The sequence below is a fragment of the Sinohyriopsis cumingii genome, chromosome 1, assembly GCF_028554795.1.
Source record: "Sinohyriopsis cumingii isolate HCF-2022 chromosome 1, ASM2855479v2, whole genome shotgun sequence".
NCBI lineage: Eukaryota > Metazoa > Mollusca > Bivalvia > Unionida > Unionidae > Sinohyriopsis > Sinohyriopsis cumingii.
In genome coordinates this window covers 128,735,910-128,755,243 of record NC_142961.1, presented here as the reverse complement: position 1 = coordinate 128,755,243, position 19,334 = coordinate 128,735,910, and the positions used below count along the sequence as shown (strand labels likewise).

The 19,334-nt window shown below is 34.1% G+C and overlaps 1 protein-coding gene across 1 annotated transcript in view; it reads left to right on the top strand.

The window, feature by feature from the left end:
• The first annotated feature begins 332 nt into the window (after positions 1-332).
• The window catches only part of LOC149807846 (uncharacterized), a 263,634-nt gene continuing 244,632 nt past the window's right edge, over positions 333-19,334 (top strand). Inside the window, exon 1 of the mRNA XM_089971376.1 lies at positions 333-391. Coding sequence (XP_089827502.1) covers positions 379-391 — 13 coding nt within the window. The 5' untranslated portion in view covers positions 333-378. The remainder of the gene's footprint in view (positions 392-19,334) is intronic.

The window sequence follows — 19,334 nt, the reverse complement described above, 5'->3', positions numbered from 1 at the left end:
ATTTTCATCCTTGTAAAGGGCCATGCATTTTTCTACTTTTTTATCACATTTTTAAATTACAAAACTCTGTCTTTTCCCAATTTACATCTTGAACTCGCATCATGCTTATTCAAGATGGCACATTTTGATACATTCGCGAACTAGATTCGAGTCAATATCTTTTATAACGTATATATGAAACAATATGTACGCGGGCCAAGTAAAAATAAGATCAACTGAGTCTCCATTGATGTAAATTGTAAATGTCTCTCCTCTTGCTCCAATTGTTTAGAAGGATTGTACCGACCAGGAAGTTAAGATTCGGTAAGGTCAATCGCATTGCAAGGCGTAACACAGAACAGAGTGATGTGACATTGTTATTTAGCGTGTTCTAAATTCATGGCAGTGCGAGGTAAGCTGATCATATACTGTTTTGTTGACGATATACTTGTTAAGATCACTATTCCTTATGAAATTTGACGGGTGTGCTTATTTGTTGAGTATCGATTATTAATGATTCGGTTGTATAACTTTTTGGGAGTAATTTTATTTATTTATTTATTTTATTTTTTTAATTCCCGTCCTCGGACGGGCATTTAATCTAGTCAAAAATGAACACCCACATTTGTCTTTCTGTGAATCCAGGCTGCCAAACAAGAGGTCGCGAGTTCGAAACATTTATCCCGATCACAGTTCTTTTAAAACTTTATTTTGTATTTGTATTTTGAAACCTTCTTTTAAAGTCGCTGATCCCAATTATTTTACATTTTTCTTTTTTCATTCCCGTCCTAGGACGGGCAATTGACCTAGTAAATTAATAAGAGTGGTCCTGTTCGCCGAAACAAAGAATTGGGGGGGGGGGGAAGCGGTGAATGCTGGTAGCGGTTGGTGCATTTCCAGAAAGGACAGTCATATATACGTCTACCAGTAGAAAATGGGGGCCCTAAAATAGGATGTGCATGGCATCCTCGCCATTAATGAGAGGAAAGAAATATTCTGAATAACAATTCAACAAATATGAAAGGAAAATCATGGGCACAGGTACACGGGCTGCCTATGATGCTCACCTTTAACATCACATAATGTTCTGATCTCGTTCGCTTCTGGTGACTCGAATCTCGGGCTCTGTGGAAGTGTGCATCTGAGAAGGGTTGCCAACGATTTCAGTTGTTCGGTGGATCTTTCCATGGGTTTCCCGGGTTCTTCATCACCATGTACACTAGCCGCCATGTTTAGTCTATCATGTGCTGAAAATGGCGTTAATCCCACAGCAACAAGACCAACAACAACGACACGAATAGGAAAATTGCAGATCCTAGCATAAATGAATACGAAAGCTACATACAGGAAACAAAGGAGGAACAGAAGTGACCACTTAAATAAGAAATGATGATGGTGTTATGCCAATGCTACTGGCCAACGCGCGGTAGTACGGGTCAAACCACAGAGGCTCGTACGTTCCTCACAATGTACCTGTCATATATGTACTATATAATAACTGCAAGGGAGGGCACTTCTTTCCTTTCTCGAACGACCTATTTAAGAATAAACGCTGATGTTTCAAGCTATATTTCGCGTAGCGTAATAAATTTGGTACCGATGTTTAGCTCATGCATTCGACTTTGTATGCGTATCCACAGTTTAGCCTACTATCATAACTTTAAAGAATGCCCGACCATTTTCCCACGTTAATGCTTGATATGGCCATGATCGCGCCTGCGTAATAACCAAGAAGAACGCGCTGAATGGGATTCTGCCTTCTCATTGGTCAACTGAAAATAAGTTATCAATAAACGCAGGACGTCATTTTCTGTTAACCAATGAGAGGACAATATTCCATCCAGGGTAATGATGCATATAAAGACAGATGTGAATATTATTTATATTCATATTATTGTTATTGTTTAATCTCAATATGCAGATGTATTTAATGTTCTGTTTAGATTGATTTGAGAGGAATAATTTGCTTGAATTACTTTTTGCCATATGACTGTATGGATTAAAGAAACAGATTGTGGCTATTTTTAACTCATTCAAGCCGCTCCGGTAGCCTAGTGGGAGAGCGTCCGCCTCGGAGGCAGGAGGTCGCAGGTTCGAACACCGTCTGAGTCATACCAAGTGTTAGGACTTGTCGGCGTGGTGTTAGAATAATGTGAATGGGTAAGATATCATGCTACATGTCTGGGGCATGATACCCCAGTGCTAGACATCACTATAAACTGTCACACGGAAGACCTGGAATTCATTGAGAAGGTTATATTCTTTTGGACATGTGATATCATTTTTAGGATTATTGTTTTGTTTAGTTCATGATACTGTAAGTTCCTCCTAACATTTTATTTTGTTACTTAGAGACTGACAATATTAAATTTGGTAGCGTGGGAAAATGATTTGGCATTCCTTAAAGGTATGATATTAAGTCAAACTTTTGATAGGTATACACATTTGAATGCATGAGCTCGATATCGGTACCAACCATTTTTAGCTACCCATAGCGTAGCTTGAAATATCTGCATTTATTCTTCAATAGGTCGCGCATGCTAGGAGACAAAGTTTCTCCCTTGTATTTATTATATCGTACATGTATGACAGGTCAATTGTAAGCAGCGATACGAGCCCCTGTGGTTTTAACCAAGCACAGCTTGCTTCAATGTTATGATGCTGGTAGGTTTGATCATGACCAATTAGAAGAAGAAAAAAATCAATCGAATTTTTTTTAATATCGTAGTGCTGCCGTAGTTATTTTACAGGAATTGATTTAGTATATTGAGTTCTTAACAGTGTTTCAAGTCCGGAAAATTAGTATTTTCATAGTATTGCACAATTATGTGCGTAGTGAAAGTTGATGATTACGGAAATGGAATATAAAAATTGTCCCTAACAAAACTGCTGAAAAAAAGAAATAAAAACCTGGTAAGAGTCACTTTTTTCTACAAACTTTACATTTAATACAATGGTTTGTTACAAGCAGATACAATACGTTTTCCATTCAGAATATATTTAGCATTTTATTTTCGATTGTAAAACCCTCTCAATATCTCACCTTTCTTCGAAACAGGCTCTGATAGCCAGCGAGAATTTGTTTCTGTTTATCTGCATTCGGACTTCTTTAGACAGTCGCATAGACCCGACCCCCACCCGTTCGGGTATGTTTTATGCATCTTCCACATGGTTGCTTAATCAATTGGTACATTTGTTTCAATATATTGTTTCTTTTTTCACTTTTCTCCAGTGTTTAATTATTGATCTTTCGGGATCTTGATATATTTAGATAGGGTCCCATTTCATTGTTTCTACTTATTCCATTGTTGCTTTTGTTTAGAGGCCGATTATGTATCTATCTATCTATCTATCTATCTATCTATCTATATATATATATATATATATATATATATATATATATATATATATATATCTTTTCTCTCATTTCTCCGCGTCGACAAGAGTTAACGCGTTTACAAACTGTACCTAAAGCCGTTTCTAAGAATCCATCCAATCAAAACCTCAGCCCCACCCCCACCACTTACCCCCTTCTCCCTCAATGTTTTATTTCGTGTTTGCTATATGCCAAGTGCCTTTTCCAAGGACACTCCGAAACAGCCGATATGGACTTGATTGAGTGGGGATTACGAATCCAACGTATTACGATTTGAAACAACGCGGTTCACTTTTTTATAGAAAAGGTTTGCAAATTGTCCATTGCCTGGTTTACGCGAAAGACATGGGATATAATCACAGTCGACAGGTATACAAGTTAAGCATATTTTATCATCCTTCCATTATCCTCTCAGTCGCTCCCAACTTTCGTCCATCCAGGCCTGCGTTGTCCTCCCACACACTAAAATTGAAATACGTACCATGTACAGTACATTTTGAAAAGAAAGAAATGCTGAAACATATTAAAGTATATGTTGTATCTATACTGTTATATATATATATATATATATATATATATATATATATATATATATATATATATATATATATATATATATATATATAGGAGATAGATAGATAGATAGATAGATCATTATGAAAATGTTTGCATATTTTCCTGTTGGACTTTTGTGATTTTGTAATAAGAGCGAGCACACGGAGTCAACAATGCATCTTTGGATGTCATTGAGAGTAAGCTAATGTATGACTAATAGGTTCATAATTGCTTCGACGGCTGTGTGAAGTTTTTTTTAATTTTGTGGGGGGAAAACAGACGAAGAATAAACCTCACAAAAACCAAACAAAATAAAGCGATTTCCGTAGAATTGAAACAGGGTTATAAATTTGCTGCGCACGAATCAAACCCGAAAATCAACACACTGTGTGGAGTCTGGTTTAATGTTTTAAAGATGCATTCTAGTTGACAAAATAATGTTAAATTTGTTGATATTAAATGTACAGGGTGATATTTTTTCTTCTCTAACCTTACCTAAGGCTTGAACTTGACCTTTCGCTCACACACTATCTGCTGGTATGAAATGAGATTAGACCAATTGCTGACTGTACATTCCTTGTTTTCTCTTAGGACACGGTTTGCATGAATTTCTTTATTTTTAACAGACAGCATGAATCCTTTTCTCGAGAGTGAGAATGGCAGCACAATTATTGACAAAATAACAGAATTTCACGAAAATCCGTTCTTCAAACAAACCGCTAGGCAAACTGATGCAAATTGACAGACTGTTTAAGGACAATTAATGCACCATAACTGCCTTCTTACCTGGTTTTATTGCAATTACATTCAATTGTATAATAATATTCATGCATATCTTCGCAGATATCCAGAGTGAACCTGATTAAGTAGAAGAATGCATTTCATTGCAAAACTCCAATCTGTTTTTGTCAGAACCATATATAAGATATATTATTTCTGGCCATTAATAATGATATTGTAGGTCGTCATTTTGTATATATGTTCATATTTTGAGCCAATACTTGACCAAACAGCATCTAATCTTGCCAAGAATTTGGTTTGTAAATGTAAGCGACAAGAAACTTTATGGGGGTATTTAGGCTTTATGATATGTTCGATGACAGTAGTATTAAAGGAAGCAAGTAGGTATGATTGTAATAATAGTGACACGCGCACACAATTCATTTAAATGTTAAAGTAGCACCGGTCCGCAGTGGCCTACACGTCACTTTAAGTAGACGTAAAAATAAACATTTTAAGCCTAGTGCTGAAACATTGTCTTTACAAAAACATTTTCATTTCTTTGGCAATGGCATGGGCATTTATTTTGTATCAAAATGATAAATGAGCGAGTTACATTAAGGCACATGGAGTTCATGCAATCATATGCAACTACATTGGTGACGAGAAATTATACGCATGCTGTAAATTAGACCTAACATTACTAGAATCTACTTTAAAGGTCACTACCATTATGCAAGTACCTATCTTCAACAGTTACATGTTTAAAAGTTTTGCATCAAACATGTAAAAGAAATTACACTCTTTAAGACGAACAATGGTTTCCAGAGACTACTTGTTTAACTTGCCAGAGGTGGTTGTTTAAGAGGGGTTCTACAGTATTAATCTATTTCGACAAAATACCCAATCAAAACCATTATGGAAACAAACTTATTTATTTTATACAGTAGAAACAAAGTTTAGACTAAATGTAAATTAAGCGCATTATCATTTTCAGTGCAGTCAAACGTGTGCCTGGCATATGTCGGTTTATTAAATAAAAAGAATCTAAATCGCATTGCGAAAATATCTGATGTATTAATTTACAACTCTATTTCGCACTGCAATTTTTCAGTATAGGTAAGTTTTACAATAGGAATGGTGCAGGAGATATTTGACCCAATTTTAATATTGAGTGTATTATTTTAAGGTAATGAATTCGGAAGCCTCTATATTTATTAAGTTATTCTTCATCACATCAGAAACGACCTCGATATTATATAAAAGGCTCTATAAAACTTACAGTGTTTTATATTCACCCACATTTCTTGAATAAATATCATTTTCAAGAAAACAAATATTTTTGAGTTCCAGGATATAGACTAATATATCGTACTATTATGCCCCTGCTAAAATAGCCTAAAGAGCATATTGTTTTGTTGCGAACCATAAAATCGACAATTGTATTACCTGCAAGTCATAAATAGATGACATTTTCCATTTTCAGACCATTACAGCAAAGTATAATTACACATTTTTAAAATTTTGGTTTTACATTTTTTTGACCAAAACCCGCTAAGGAAGACATGACACTTTGTAGCCATACAGGTATGCAATTATCCATAATCTGCTTAGAGTTTAAGCTCTTTGCATTGTTTTCTTTTCAATAGTTTATTATTTGTGGAGTGGAATAGGAAAGGTTTATACATCTATTTGGTAAAAACGTACCGTACAGTTGAGAAGCAAGTTACACATAACATTTTTCAGGTGTATTATTATGCTTATGTAGACGAATTGATTATATGTTAAGGCTGATACAGCAATTTTACCTTTTGTTTCGTACATTCTCGAATGGTTTCGACTTAGACCTTTCTCACACAAACAAATTTAGCATATTAGAGCAATAGTTACTAGAGGTAGTGAAAGTTTGAATTTTAGTAGTACTATTTGTGGTCATATGTAGATGGCCTTATTGGATTGTGATGTAATGATACGAAAATTGTATTAATTGTGGACACAAATGAATAGATTAGACCTATATTCCTTTGGTTTGAAATGGGTTCATGCTTGTTTTATAAGCTCAGATCTGTAGAATTAGATGTAGTGCTTAAAATAGATAATTGGTAAACACTATGATATTGGATTCATTGTAGAGTCGATTCATTGTTGTGACAGAAATGCTTTAGTTTTAGCTCCATTGTTGCAAGCACGTCCTCAACTTGGAAGAACACAAACAAGACATCACCAGCTTCTGCCTGCCATTATATAAAATGTTGTCATGGCATCCTGACACTCTTTCCGTCGAAGCACTATCTCTGCCAGAAAAAAATATTTAAAATGTTGTCAAGAATGCATCTTTTCTTCTTTTGTCCCTTTTTCTTGGTTTATTTTCATCTGGGAGAGAGAAAGTAAATATAGATAAAAAGATATATGACAATAATTAAATTATAATTATTGGGAATAATAAAGACTCCATTATAGGAGTTCGCAACATTATTAAATAAAGGGCTACTCAATAGTACAGGTACCGTATTCCCCAAACGTGTGAATCAGAAGTTTTAGTCTTGACTTCATACCATATGCTGGCATCTGTATTGTTTTCTTCCCTTTAGCACATTCCATCTCCATGATATTAATTCCTTTCAGAACGTTATACCTTTATTTTATTTTTCTTATATGGTTTACAAATATTATTATTAGTATTATTATTAGTAGTAGTAGTATTCTTAATTTTATTATTATTATTATTATTAATAAAAGAATCGTGATGCTGCTAGTTTATTGCCATGGGTTTGGATCACTTAAAAAATTCCTCCTTGATAGACCTGCTCCAAAGGTGCATGGTTTTAGTGTGTTTTGATGGTTGACATCACAGCAACAAAAATAGATTATTTTGTACTCTAGCAACTGGAGTTACCCGAAGACACATTATGGAAGCCATTCCGTGCTGATACAATGGCTGGATTCTATCCTGCACAGTTATACTTATAACTTCACGTATATACATAGGTTACGGTTGTATACATAGTGGCAGTAAAACTGATTTTATAGATTATGTTGGCTTCATGAAAGCCCATTGGACTCTTTTGTTAAAACTAAATTATGCCTTCAATTCTCTGATTATGTAGATAAATATTATTCACATTTAGTTACAGATTTGGTTTTAAAAAGGTCAGACGCTGTACCTATTGATTGTATCCAAAGTAAATATAAATCAAAGTATCACATGCATTTTGTTTGTTTTTTTTACATTTCTTTAAAATTGAAATTTCACATATGCAGCATCTACAAAACGGTAAAAAGCATTGCATATGCATTACGTTACATTCCCTTACAAACATGATGAAGTCATTTAGTTCACAATAGTCCCAGGTGGGCCTGAGATGTCTTGTCTGACATTCGCATGACAAATTATGTCAGAGTGATCCTTTATGACATTTAAAATTCCCCTATTTTTAGTAATGGCAGCCTTTTTCGGTTTCAGATTAGCATCATTTGATCAATCTAAAAACAGTTTCATTTGACTTCAATGAAATTAAAGATTGATCTTACCGGCTGTTTGAGCCTGGCCTATATCGTTACTTGTGATAATGCTGCCCTTTGCAATTAGCGTGGCCTTGCTTAACAAGTTTCATTAGCAAGTGACAAAAATAAAATTTTGTTTGGTCAAAATTTTGATTTACTTAAAAGATGAAAAGCTTATATAAATTATAAAATCTTAATATTTTCACATGTTACTCCATATACAATAGGAGGAAGTATTAGGAGGATATCCTCCTGATGTCAGAGGTCCTCCTAATGTTCATGTTGAAACATGGGGTTGTGCTCCTAATGTAGGTAATGTGTGTAATCTATTATCTTATTCCATTAAATGAGTCAAGGAAATGCCATGATTAGTTCTATTATATAATCAATATTATTTTCAAGACAACCACATTCAAGAAATAATAATAATTATAACAATAATAATAATACAAATAATAGTAATCATAATAATAACAATAATAATACTAATAATAATAATAATAATGAGGACTTTCTATAACGCCTAATATTTAGAAGCTCTAAGTGCCTTACAAAATGATACATCTATAAGATAAAAACATATATAATGATATGATTGCAAAAACAAACACCATGAAATTAAACATGCTGAGAATATTTAAGGTAGGAAATAGTATTAGGTCCCTAAGTTTGTTCTTGCAGTCGAAATAAGTGACTTTTGAGAGCACTCTTGAATGGGATCACTATGTCTTTGTGTACAAGTTCAGTGGGACCTAGTATGCAAAACAACGCTGTCCATATTACTTTGTTTTATAGTAGGAATAATGAGTATACGATATTACTTTGTTTTTATAGTAGGAATAATGAGTATACGATTGTAAGAAGAGGAGCGTAAGTATTTTGCTGGTGAGTAAACATGGGTGAGGTCGAACAGGTATGTTGGACTAGAGTCCGACAGTAAAACGTATCACAGATAACAAATGTTGCGCTTCATTCTGGATCAAATGGATAGTCAGTGTAGGGTACAGAGCAGCGGGGAGGTGTGCTATGATCACGGTACTCTAAGTATGATCCGAGCAGCTGTGTTATGAACTTTTTGAAGTTTTTGGAGCAGAAATTGAGATGAACAAGACCGAATTGATTTACATTAGTCCAGCCTTGAGAGTACTAATGAACACACAAGTGTTTTAGTGGCATCAACTGAAAGATATTTGCGAATGGAGCTGATGCGTTTCAGCTCAAGATATGCAGCCTTGCATATGTTCATCACATGTGGTGAAATGTGAGACTACTGTCCAGAGTAACAAATAAGTTTCGTACTCATTATTCGAATTTAATGTTGGTGTTGCTGATATTTATTGTTTGAGGTAAAGGGTGTGAAGGAGAAGGTCATTCTTTTGTGATCAGAATGGCCTCAGTTTTATCATCATTCATCTGGAGCTTGCTACATGTCATCCATGATTTCACATCAGAAATGCACCTCTCTACACCTTTGATGGTAGCATCAACTTCAGTTGGGTGGTTACATTCGTATATTTGGGTGTCATCAGCGTACAATTGGTGAGACATTGGACGATGATATGTGAGACTTGAGAGCGACTGAGTGTATACAATGAAGAGAACAGATCCAAGAACAGACCCCTGTGGAATACCACAACATAGATCAACTGGGCAGGAGTGTACTCCATTTGCAGACACAATTTGTATCATGTTGACCAGTTTGGACTTGAACCAAAGTAAGGATACATCATGAATGCCATATATATATATATATATATATATATATATATATATATATATATATATATATATATATATATATATATATATATCATGGTCTATTGTGCCAAATGCTGCAGACAAATCACGGAGGGTGAGGATAGTAATCTTTCCGCTCTCGAAAGCAGAGATAATGTCGTTAACTACTTTTGAAAGAGTAGTTTTAGTACGGTAGCAAGTTCGTTATGCAGACTGTACATTGCTAAAACTACTGTTTGAATTCAGGAGAGATACAAGCTGGGATAGAAAAACCTTGTCTAAGATTTTTTTATATGAATGGGAGATTAGAAACTGGGCGGTAGTTTTTTTAAATCGTTATGGTCTAGTGTTGATTTTTTCAGCAGAGACTTTGCAATGGCAGTTTTAAAAAATGGTGGGAATTGCCCGGATGAAAGATATGTATTAATACCGTCAGTTAGTAAAGTTAGTCAACCTTATCCCTAATGGTTTGTACTTTGTCATGGAAGACATTTGCAAACATGTCCGGAAGGTCGACTGGAGAGAAGGTAGTTGGAAGTGTAGTACATTTGTTTCTTGACATTAGCTTGTTAGTAATCTCAAAGAGCTCTTTGCAGCTGGAACTTTCCATGATCTGAGTAGTGTAGTAAGCTGACATCGCTGCATGGACTATATCTGTGACATTCTTCTTAGATTTGCTTACGAATAGTGAGTCTCGTGGAAAGCAAAACCCTCTTAGCTTTACTGCGGTCTCGTTTAGCAGTGCGAAGCTGGTCCCTAACACTGCTATGCCATGGAGAACACTTTTGAATTGATACTCTGTCATTGGTAGCTGGTGCATGTTTGTCGAGTAATGAACGCAGGCAGTTATCGAGTGTTCTGATGTAGGAGGTAAGCAAGTTGTTATGTTTGCTTGGATGTTCATGCATTAGTTTGGTTATATTTATCGTACGGATGTTTCTCTTAGTTGCAGATAAAGTTGGAGGTTTAGGGACTGATACGTCAAGATGGCATATAATGCAGAGGTGATTGGATGCAAGATCATGGGATACCAGGGAGGACCGTATAATGTTGTCATCACGTCTTTGAAGAATCCAGTCTGAAACGTGACCATGTTTATGAGTTTGATGGTTAACGGACTGTTTGAGGTTGAAAACATTAATGAAATCTAAAAGCTTTGATGTGCTTTGGTTTCCCGGACAGTCAAAGTGAAAGTTGAGATCTCCAGGAATAATCAGGTTGCCACATTTGGAATGTACATACTCCATGAGAAACGGCAACTGCTCCAAAAAGAGAGATTTTTCTATTAGAGCAGGGCGGTATTGGCAGAAAAAATGGACTGACCTTTGCTCCAGTATGAGTTTGGTTTGGAGTAGTTCAAACAATGTGTGGTCTAAATAGAATGTTGTGGTGTGGTTAAGAAGATTGATCATGGAGATCTGTGTGTTGAAAGCAATTATACCTCCGTGAGAGTTACGGCGGAACGACTTGATGGATTAACCAGTGGATGTAGGATCCGCACACTTGGGCTCATCGCCTGATGTTTTTGGCCATGTTTTTCTCAGGACAAAGATGACAATATTCTGGTCGTTGATAAAGTTAACTGTGCGCTTTTCCGGTGGTCCTACTGATTGGACATTGAATAATGCAATACGCAGAGTTACCACTTGGATAATAGACACAAAGGTTAACGAACTAATATGCACTTGAATCAGATTATCTAAATTAACGGTCGAATTTTAAATTGTTGAGCCGGAAAGAGCATAAGGGAATATCTGGAATTCTTCTGCCTGATGTACGCCGGCCAGCATTGAAATAACGTTTCTTTTTTCGCTTCTCTTTACATTTAGGTAATGACGAATGCAGTCCCAGTTCGTTTAGTATAAAGCACAATGTAGTGTGCAGAGTCAAGTAGTGGTCATTTAAGACAATTAATGAAGGTCCATCGTAGCATAAACATGATGAATATCAGGGGATGGTTGTTTGTTTAGAAAGAGTGGAGCAAGAAGCTGAGAAAAAGTCTAATTGTTCTCGTTTCCAAAACAAGGAGATGAAGAAACACATACGAACTGAACAGCAAAAACATTCTCAACACAATAGCATAAATGAATACATGCAACAAGCACAAATATCATGAAAACGGCACAAAAAACGGAGCAGATGCTTCAAGTCTGTTAAGCGAGATCGGCCATTTCAATAACAAATGTATTTCATGAGGATAAACCTCTCTATAGTTGTGCATATGAAAACTGATATAAAATAGGTATTCTTGCATATATACTATTTCAAGCACATTTGGTCTACTGTGATTTTTAACTTACCCATTCATACAATCTTCAGTTTAAACTTCTCTTACTTAATTCGGAAATATTGTACTGCCGTAAATTAGTTCAATGTCCACAGTCTTGTCTGTGATGAACCATTTTAATTTGAAAAGAAATATTCATAATGTACGTGCATATATTGAAGCTTTATAATTTGTTTATTTAATGAATCTGAATAAGGAACGAATTCATGTTTCAGTTCTGTCTTTATTTACATCACCAAGAATCTATGATGAATATATTTCGCAATATACCGCACTTGATTGACCTTACTATTCCATCTAATATTTCACAATGCTTAGGCATGTACACAACCACTTGACATTAAGTAGCCAACCATAAATAGCACCAAATTTGTAAAGATGTTGATTATCCTACTTACATATCCTATGCAATCTACGTGACAGAATTTAAAATAAACAATATATATAGTCATGCACCAGAAGAAAAAACAACGTATATATATATATATATATATATATATATATATATATATATATATATATATATATATACGTATATATATATATACATATATATATATATATATATATATATATATATATATGTATATATATATATATATATATATATATATATATATATATATATATATATATATATATATATATATATATATATACATACATACATATATATATATATATATATATATATATATACACACACACACATATATATATATATATATATATATATATATATATATATATATATATATATATATATAGTATATATATATATATATATATAGAGAGAGAGAGAGAGAGAGAGAGAGAGAGAGAGAGAGAGAGAGAGAGAGAGAGTAAGAGAGAGAGAGAGACCACATATATATAGAGCACCTCCACTCATAACGGAAAATGAAATTGCCTCATGGATGACACGACATATATAAAACAAAGCATTACTACAAAGCTACGTAAAAGTGCATCTGTAATGAGAACACAATTTCCTTTGACGTGCCTAATTCCGAAGCTATATTACTGCAGGATCAATCCTTATCTTGAATAGGTTGACCCTGAGCATGTTTTGCATTATTTCCTACCAATTTAACACAAGCCAGTCGAAAACTCACTTTAAGTCCAATTAATTATCAAATTTGTTTCATGCAATCTCAAATATAATTTCCGGATAGTTTCCAGGTGTTCTTTCAAGGCGTCACTATTTATAATGATGTCTTCTATGTATGCATCAAAGCCATCAACATGAGATGAACCACGTTCATTAAACGCTCGAATGTTGAGAGATAATTTTTCATACCGAAAGGCATCACTTTATATTGTAAAGGCTATCTGGAAATGCAAATGCCGAAATTTCATTTGCTCTTCCGTAAGTTGAATTTGCCTAAATTTTCTCTACACGTAGAAATTGGTGACATATATTTCATTTAAAATTTTGTCAATGCGGTCATTGTGTGTTGTTTTGCAAATTGAGCTGTTTTGGTGACACTGTTTAATGTTCTGTATTCAGTACAAATAGGTCAAGTATTATCTGGTTTTGACACTAGTATACATGGCAAACTCCAACTACTTGGCTTGGTTCAATAAAATTATTCTGAAACATATATTCATTTTCCTTTTTCAAACATTTCTGCTGGAAACGATTCATCATGTAAAGATGGTGTTTCACATGAGTATAATCTAAAATTTCAGCATCAAGGTAGAGTTAATTAGCTCGTGTTTGAACATCTGGAAATCAGAGCATATATTCACAAATCAGCTGTTTTGACCCATGCCTTTCTTGTTTGTGTAAATACGAAAGTGTCTAACTCAGATTATTTCAAATATCGGAATTCCGAAGACTGGTTATGCCAAAGCCACTACAGTCTGAGTGCAATAACTTGTGGTAATGCGAATTTAGTCCCAAATAGTCCTAATAGCGTTACCACAATTTCAAATTTATGATGTTCCAACTGAATTCCAGTGGTATTCTAAATACATTCCAATATTGAATGTGTTGGTGTGCTTGTTATCTAAAACATGATAATATGTCAGTGGTCTATAATGTGACGATGTGCTAACATTGTCTTGATCTATCACACTAATATAATCTAAAAGCTTCTTGTCTGAATTCCCCAAAATTTCAAATTGATTTTCCAGTTCAAGAATATTATTGATGAGCATTTTGAATTCTGCCCAAATTAAATACTGAATATACCAATTATAATTATTCTGCATTAGATGTGAAATGCAATATTGAGTAATTTCTGAAATAAACAAGTTTATATTTTAAAACGCTAAGGCACATATTAGAACCAGGATGAGGGTCAAAAGTTAAATTCTAGAAACATTTTAAGTTGTCAACAATATAAGTTATATTACTAAATTATAATAAAGAACATGGTAAACATAAGGTAGACCGGGTTTTTATGGGGGAATTCCAATGTCATAGACCCAGAGAAAAAATTAAATATGTTTACTTAATAATTATCTGACTAAAAATATACGATCATAGGAAAATATTGGATATGTATTGTGTTGTTTACAAAATAAAAGTTACTGGGCAGGTACATCATGGATTTGATAATCGACAAGGTCTGATACCTAATACAAACGTATATACCATATACTCATTAAGACAACCAATGAACAATACAAAGTAAATTTACGGAACACAGAGTACTGGCCACTTGTCATAGCTACCAGGAGGTACAAAACTCACCAACCTAGACGACATTGTGAAATCTGGTTGGTTTCACTCTGTGAAATTGTAACACCAGGTACAATTAAATTAGGAAACGAAAGACGTTAAATTTCAGAACTAAATTTGAACTGATCTGAAATTCATATCCTTAATTATTATTAATGTCATATAAAAAGTAACAGAAAAAGGAAAAACAACCAAGTTTTGTAAAACTGAACAAAGAATGTAATTATGAAAGCTATAAAATAAAACATGAAGAGCAAAGTACAGTATTATGCATGAAATCCGAAATGATTCCAAAAGTTATATCACAATCCCTGAAAGCCGAATATTCTGAGTGAATTGCAGATCATCGAATGTACTAGTCTGCTAGCAGTCACGATGTATCACAATGATATTGTCCAGAACTTCTTGAAATAAATAATAAGAATAATATTTTAGCCCAATGAGCATAGTGAGTTCCAATGAACAATCCAACAAATGTATCCTCTCAAACTATACCTAAAGGCGACATTAAACCCATCTGCAGACTGATATTATACAATAATATATGTAATAAGAATCAGAAATAGGAATGAGTTTGAATAAGGAAGTAATTAATTGCTCATTCTTCTCCATATATACATCTCCAAGAGCATATTACGACTATATTTCACAGCATACCCTACTCCGCTACTCAATGTAATCTTTTACAATGTTTACTCAAGTACACAACAACTTGACATTTAAATAAACAACTATAAATAGCTTCGAACTTCTAAACATGTTTATTATTAGAGCCTTGGTAACACCTATTTGTAGACCCTATGCAATCAGCGTGCAAAAGTTGAAACATGCAAATTAGATACAGTCGTGCTGCAAGCGTTACAAAACGTATATCTGTTGTTATAGATATATATAATAACATATATTGGACACACAAAACAACAGGTACAAATATAAAACAAAATGCACAACACATATTGTGACCGTTGTTGTATTTTACTTCGTTAATGTAAGTATCATCTTTCGCTAACACTCTTCAGTAGCATGCTATTCGCATTCTCAAAGATAATCTCAATTTCTATTTACCATGTCGTAAATACTCCCCTTTCCCAAAAAAATGCAGTGCAAATTTCAACAACGGTTGGAGCAATAAGTAGAGCTAGAATATACCTAGACAAAATAATAAGTTACCCCTGCTAAACCAAACAGAGTTTAAAGCGATTGTGCCTAAATATACCTGTCTTGGAAGGTAGACATAGTGATACTAACAGACAATGCCCCCTGTCCAATATAGGTTCGCGTGTTCTCTTATTATTAATACACTCCGAGGTGAGTGTAATTGTATTATTCCCTTAGCTTGTATAAGCTGACTTTCATGTATGTCGCCATTAGTTTTATTCTAACCTGTTTAAAAAAGAATACATTTTGCTGCTTGATTCTGTTTCGTCTCTTCTGTATATAGCATCATTCTGATGCTGTTTCTGATACAATGCTGTACTTCTGCTATAACGCTACTGCTTATCATTTGCAAATATTACAAGCAAGCCCCACCCCACCCGAAACGATTCAGGTGTGGAAACATTTAATGTACTTTTTACGACTCCATTGTTTTAAAGGCAAACAAACAAAAAGAGTGAGATGAACAAGTTTTGCAAAACTCAAAATTTGATTTCTTTCCTTGAATAAAAAGTCACAGTATGGTGAATGAAATTCTTAACAGTCTTGCATGTTCTATCAAGTCCAAAAGTATCGAATAATCGAGATGAGTTCCATTCGTATTCCAAATGATGTCCACTAATGTACTGGTATATCAAATGTATTCGTAACATCACTTGGATACAATCCGAAAATGTCTTTAAATAAATGGCACAGCAATTCCGGAACATTTATGATGCCTAAATATACTGAACTGTTCGAGCACATTATGTGAATGATTGGTTTAAATATATGATTTGTGTTCGCTACGAAGAACGCCTAATTTTCAATTAAACATCTCTCAATAGATTACCAAGACGCAATACCAGTAGCGTCGAGTACTAAAATCTCAATCATGCATTGGAACTTCTGAATGAACTTTAGGCACCATATAGTAATGAGTCATTTTTAAAGTGCAAAAGTCAAACCATAGAGAAAATTAGTCTTTAAAATACTATTAAATGAATGACCATTACATTCATCATGAAAAATAATTCCCGTAATATAGATATACACAACATACTATTAATATTAAATAGTAATATTTTAGCATCACAAAATCGTTTGCAATGGCACTATAAACAATTATATTTTGCACCAAAGAAATAAGCCGATTGGGAAAATGCATTCTCTAACCGCCATTATATATCAGATTTTCTCTGATTCAATTCGTGGATATTACATGATTACTTTAAACATACACTGCATGTTCCGTCCTATGAAAGTAAGAGATGTGTAAACATACTAACATAATTGTTAATTCTACTTACAAACGGAACATATTATTTCTTAAAAGGACAAACTGTGTTTTCAGAAATGGTGATAATATGGCATCTCATTGTCAATACAGGTCAAATGTCAATGTAGCATGCTCTCCTAATCGCGTTTTAATTTGGTTTCCGAAGTTTCACAAGAAACATTAACCAATCGCAACTGTTCTATTTCTTAATAGTATGTGTACAGAAACGATACTGTGCGTCACATTACACCAGATAAACTGAAGCTATGACATGAGTTATGTCTGCCGTTCTATCATGTAATATGACTAATTATTTCAAAGATTGCCACTACATGTATTGTCCATATTTTGTATGATACAACTATAACAATAAATAAATTATTACCCATTTTCTGCTCGGACTTTTACCGCATCAAACTGTATGTGTCAAACGGTTGAGATTACTCAGAAGATGATATTAGGAATTATACTTATTAGTATCCGTATAAAATGATGTAATGTGTAATAACACGCACTTTCTATATAAATATAGTAATTTTGAAAACCATATTAATGTATACGTTCTGAAAAAAGAAAACAGTATAAGAATGTTATATTTTCTACATATGTTCAATTCCCTACTTTAAACACAAAACAAACTTGAAAGAGTGTATAAGTCCTCTCAAAGCAGATGCTGATCAAGGCCTTAACAGCTAACTCTGCGAAAGCTGATGTATTATATCGTTAAAGTAGCATGCATAGCTCCATGTCACCAAGTAATCTTTAGACAATGTAGCATACACTTTTTCCTGATATTAGCAGGCACGACTGACTATTGCATAATATGATGAAGTGTATTTTCAGAACAACTTACACTGTAAAAATGTGTAAGTCCTCTCAATGCATGTGCAGTTCAGGGTTTCATACCTAATATGTAGAACCCACTCAATATGGCCTTGATACTCAATCTACACTTTCTGTTTAATCTCTTTTTTTTTGACATTCCTCAGTCTGTCCCTAAAATGTGGACAACTATGAAATCATCTAGAAATGACATCATCTAGAAATGTTAATAATTTTTTCTCATATACAAAAGGAATAATATCGACATTTAAAGTATTTTCGTATTAAAACAGATCAAGACATTCACTTGAATCATGTCCGTGTTTCCTGTGATAACGCATTATGACTCTTGTTTTGTTATAGTTATATTCAATTAACTAATATTTCAATTTAACCTCAATTGCAGTGACAGATAAATATTTTATCATATGCCAAAAAGCCGTATTATTAAGGATAATTATATGTACGTCCGAGTCCTTCATTGTTCCGGATCACTGCCTACTCACCTCTGTCTGCGTGGGTTCGAGTCTTAGACTCGGCTAACGTGGGTACGTGAGAACGTTTGCCAGTAGCTTCTCGTGGATCGGTGTTTCTTCCCGGGATTTTATATCGTTCGTCCACCACAAATTTTACTGGTCGTCATGTAAAGTCAATTTTGTGCTGAAAATGGCCTTGAACTTTATAACAACACCAACAACAATGAGAAGTATAAAACAGGCACTCATCAGGCCCATAAATAGGTTATAGCATGTTGTTCATAATGCCATATCACAATATAATGATAGTGTATGTCCTGGTACTAATGCGAACAAAAGGCCCTCGTTCCATGGAAAAAACGTTTATTTTTTTTAACTTGAGGAAAGAATCGAAAACACAATACTCTTTAATCTTTGGGGACACATTTAATTTATGTGGTATACGATTCATGGTGCAGCTTCACCCAAAATGCAATGACAGTTTTATTGACTGTAAAGACCAGATATTACAATATTTATCGTTGAAACATCTTACTTAGTGTATAGATTTTCAACGTTTTTAATTTGACAGCAGATGTAATAAAGTAGACTAAAATTATTACGAGATCAGAGGCCCTTTGATTTCAAATTCGAAGAGAGATGAATTTGTCAATGAGGAGACGAGATGAAATTCTAAACACTGGGATTCTTGCATATTCATCATAGTGGGTGGCATGACAAACGGATTTAATTCCGACTCTCGGTGCATCATTATTTCTCTCTCTGTGATTTTTTAATAA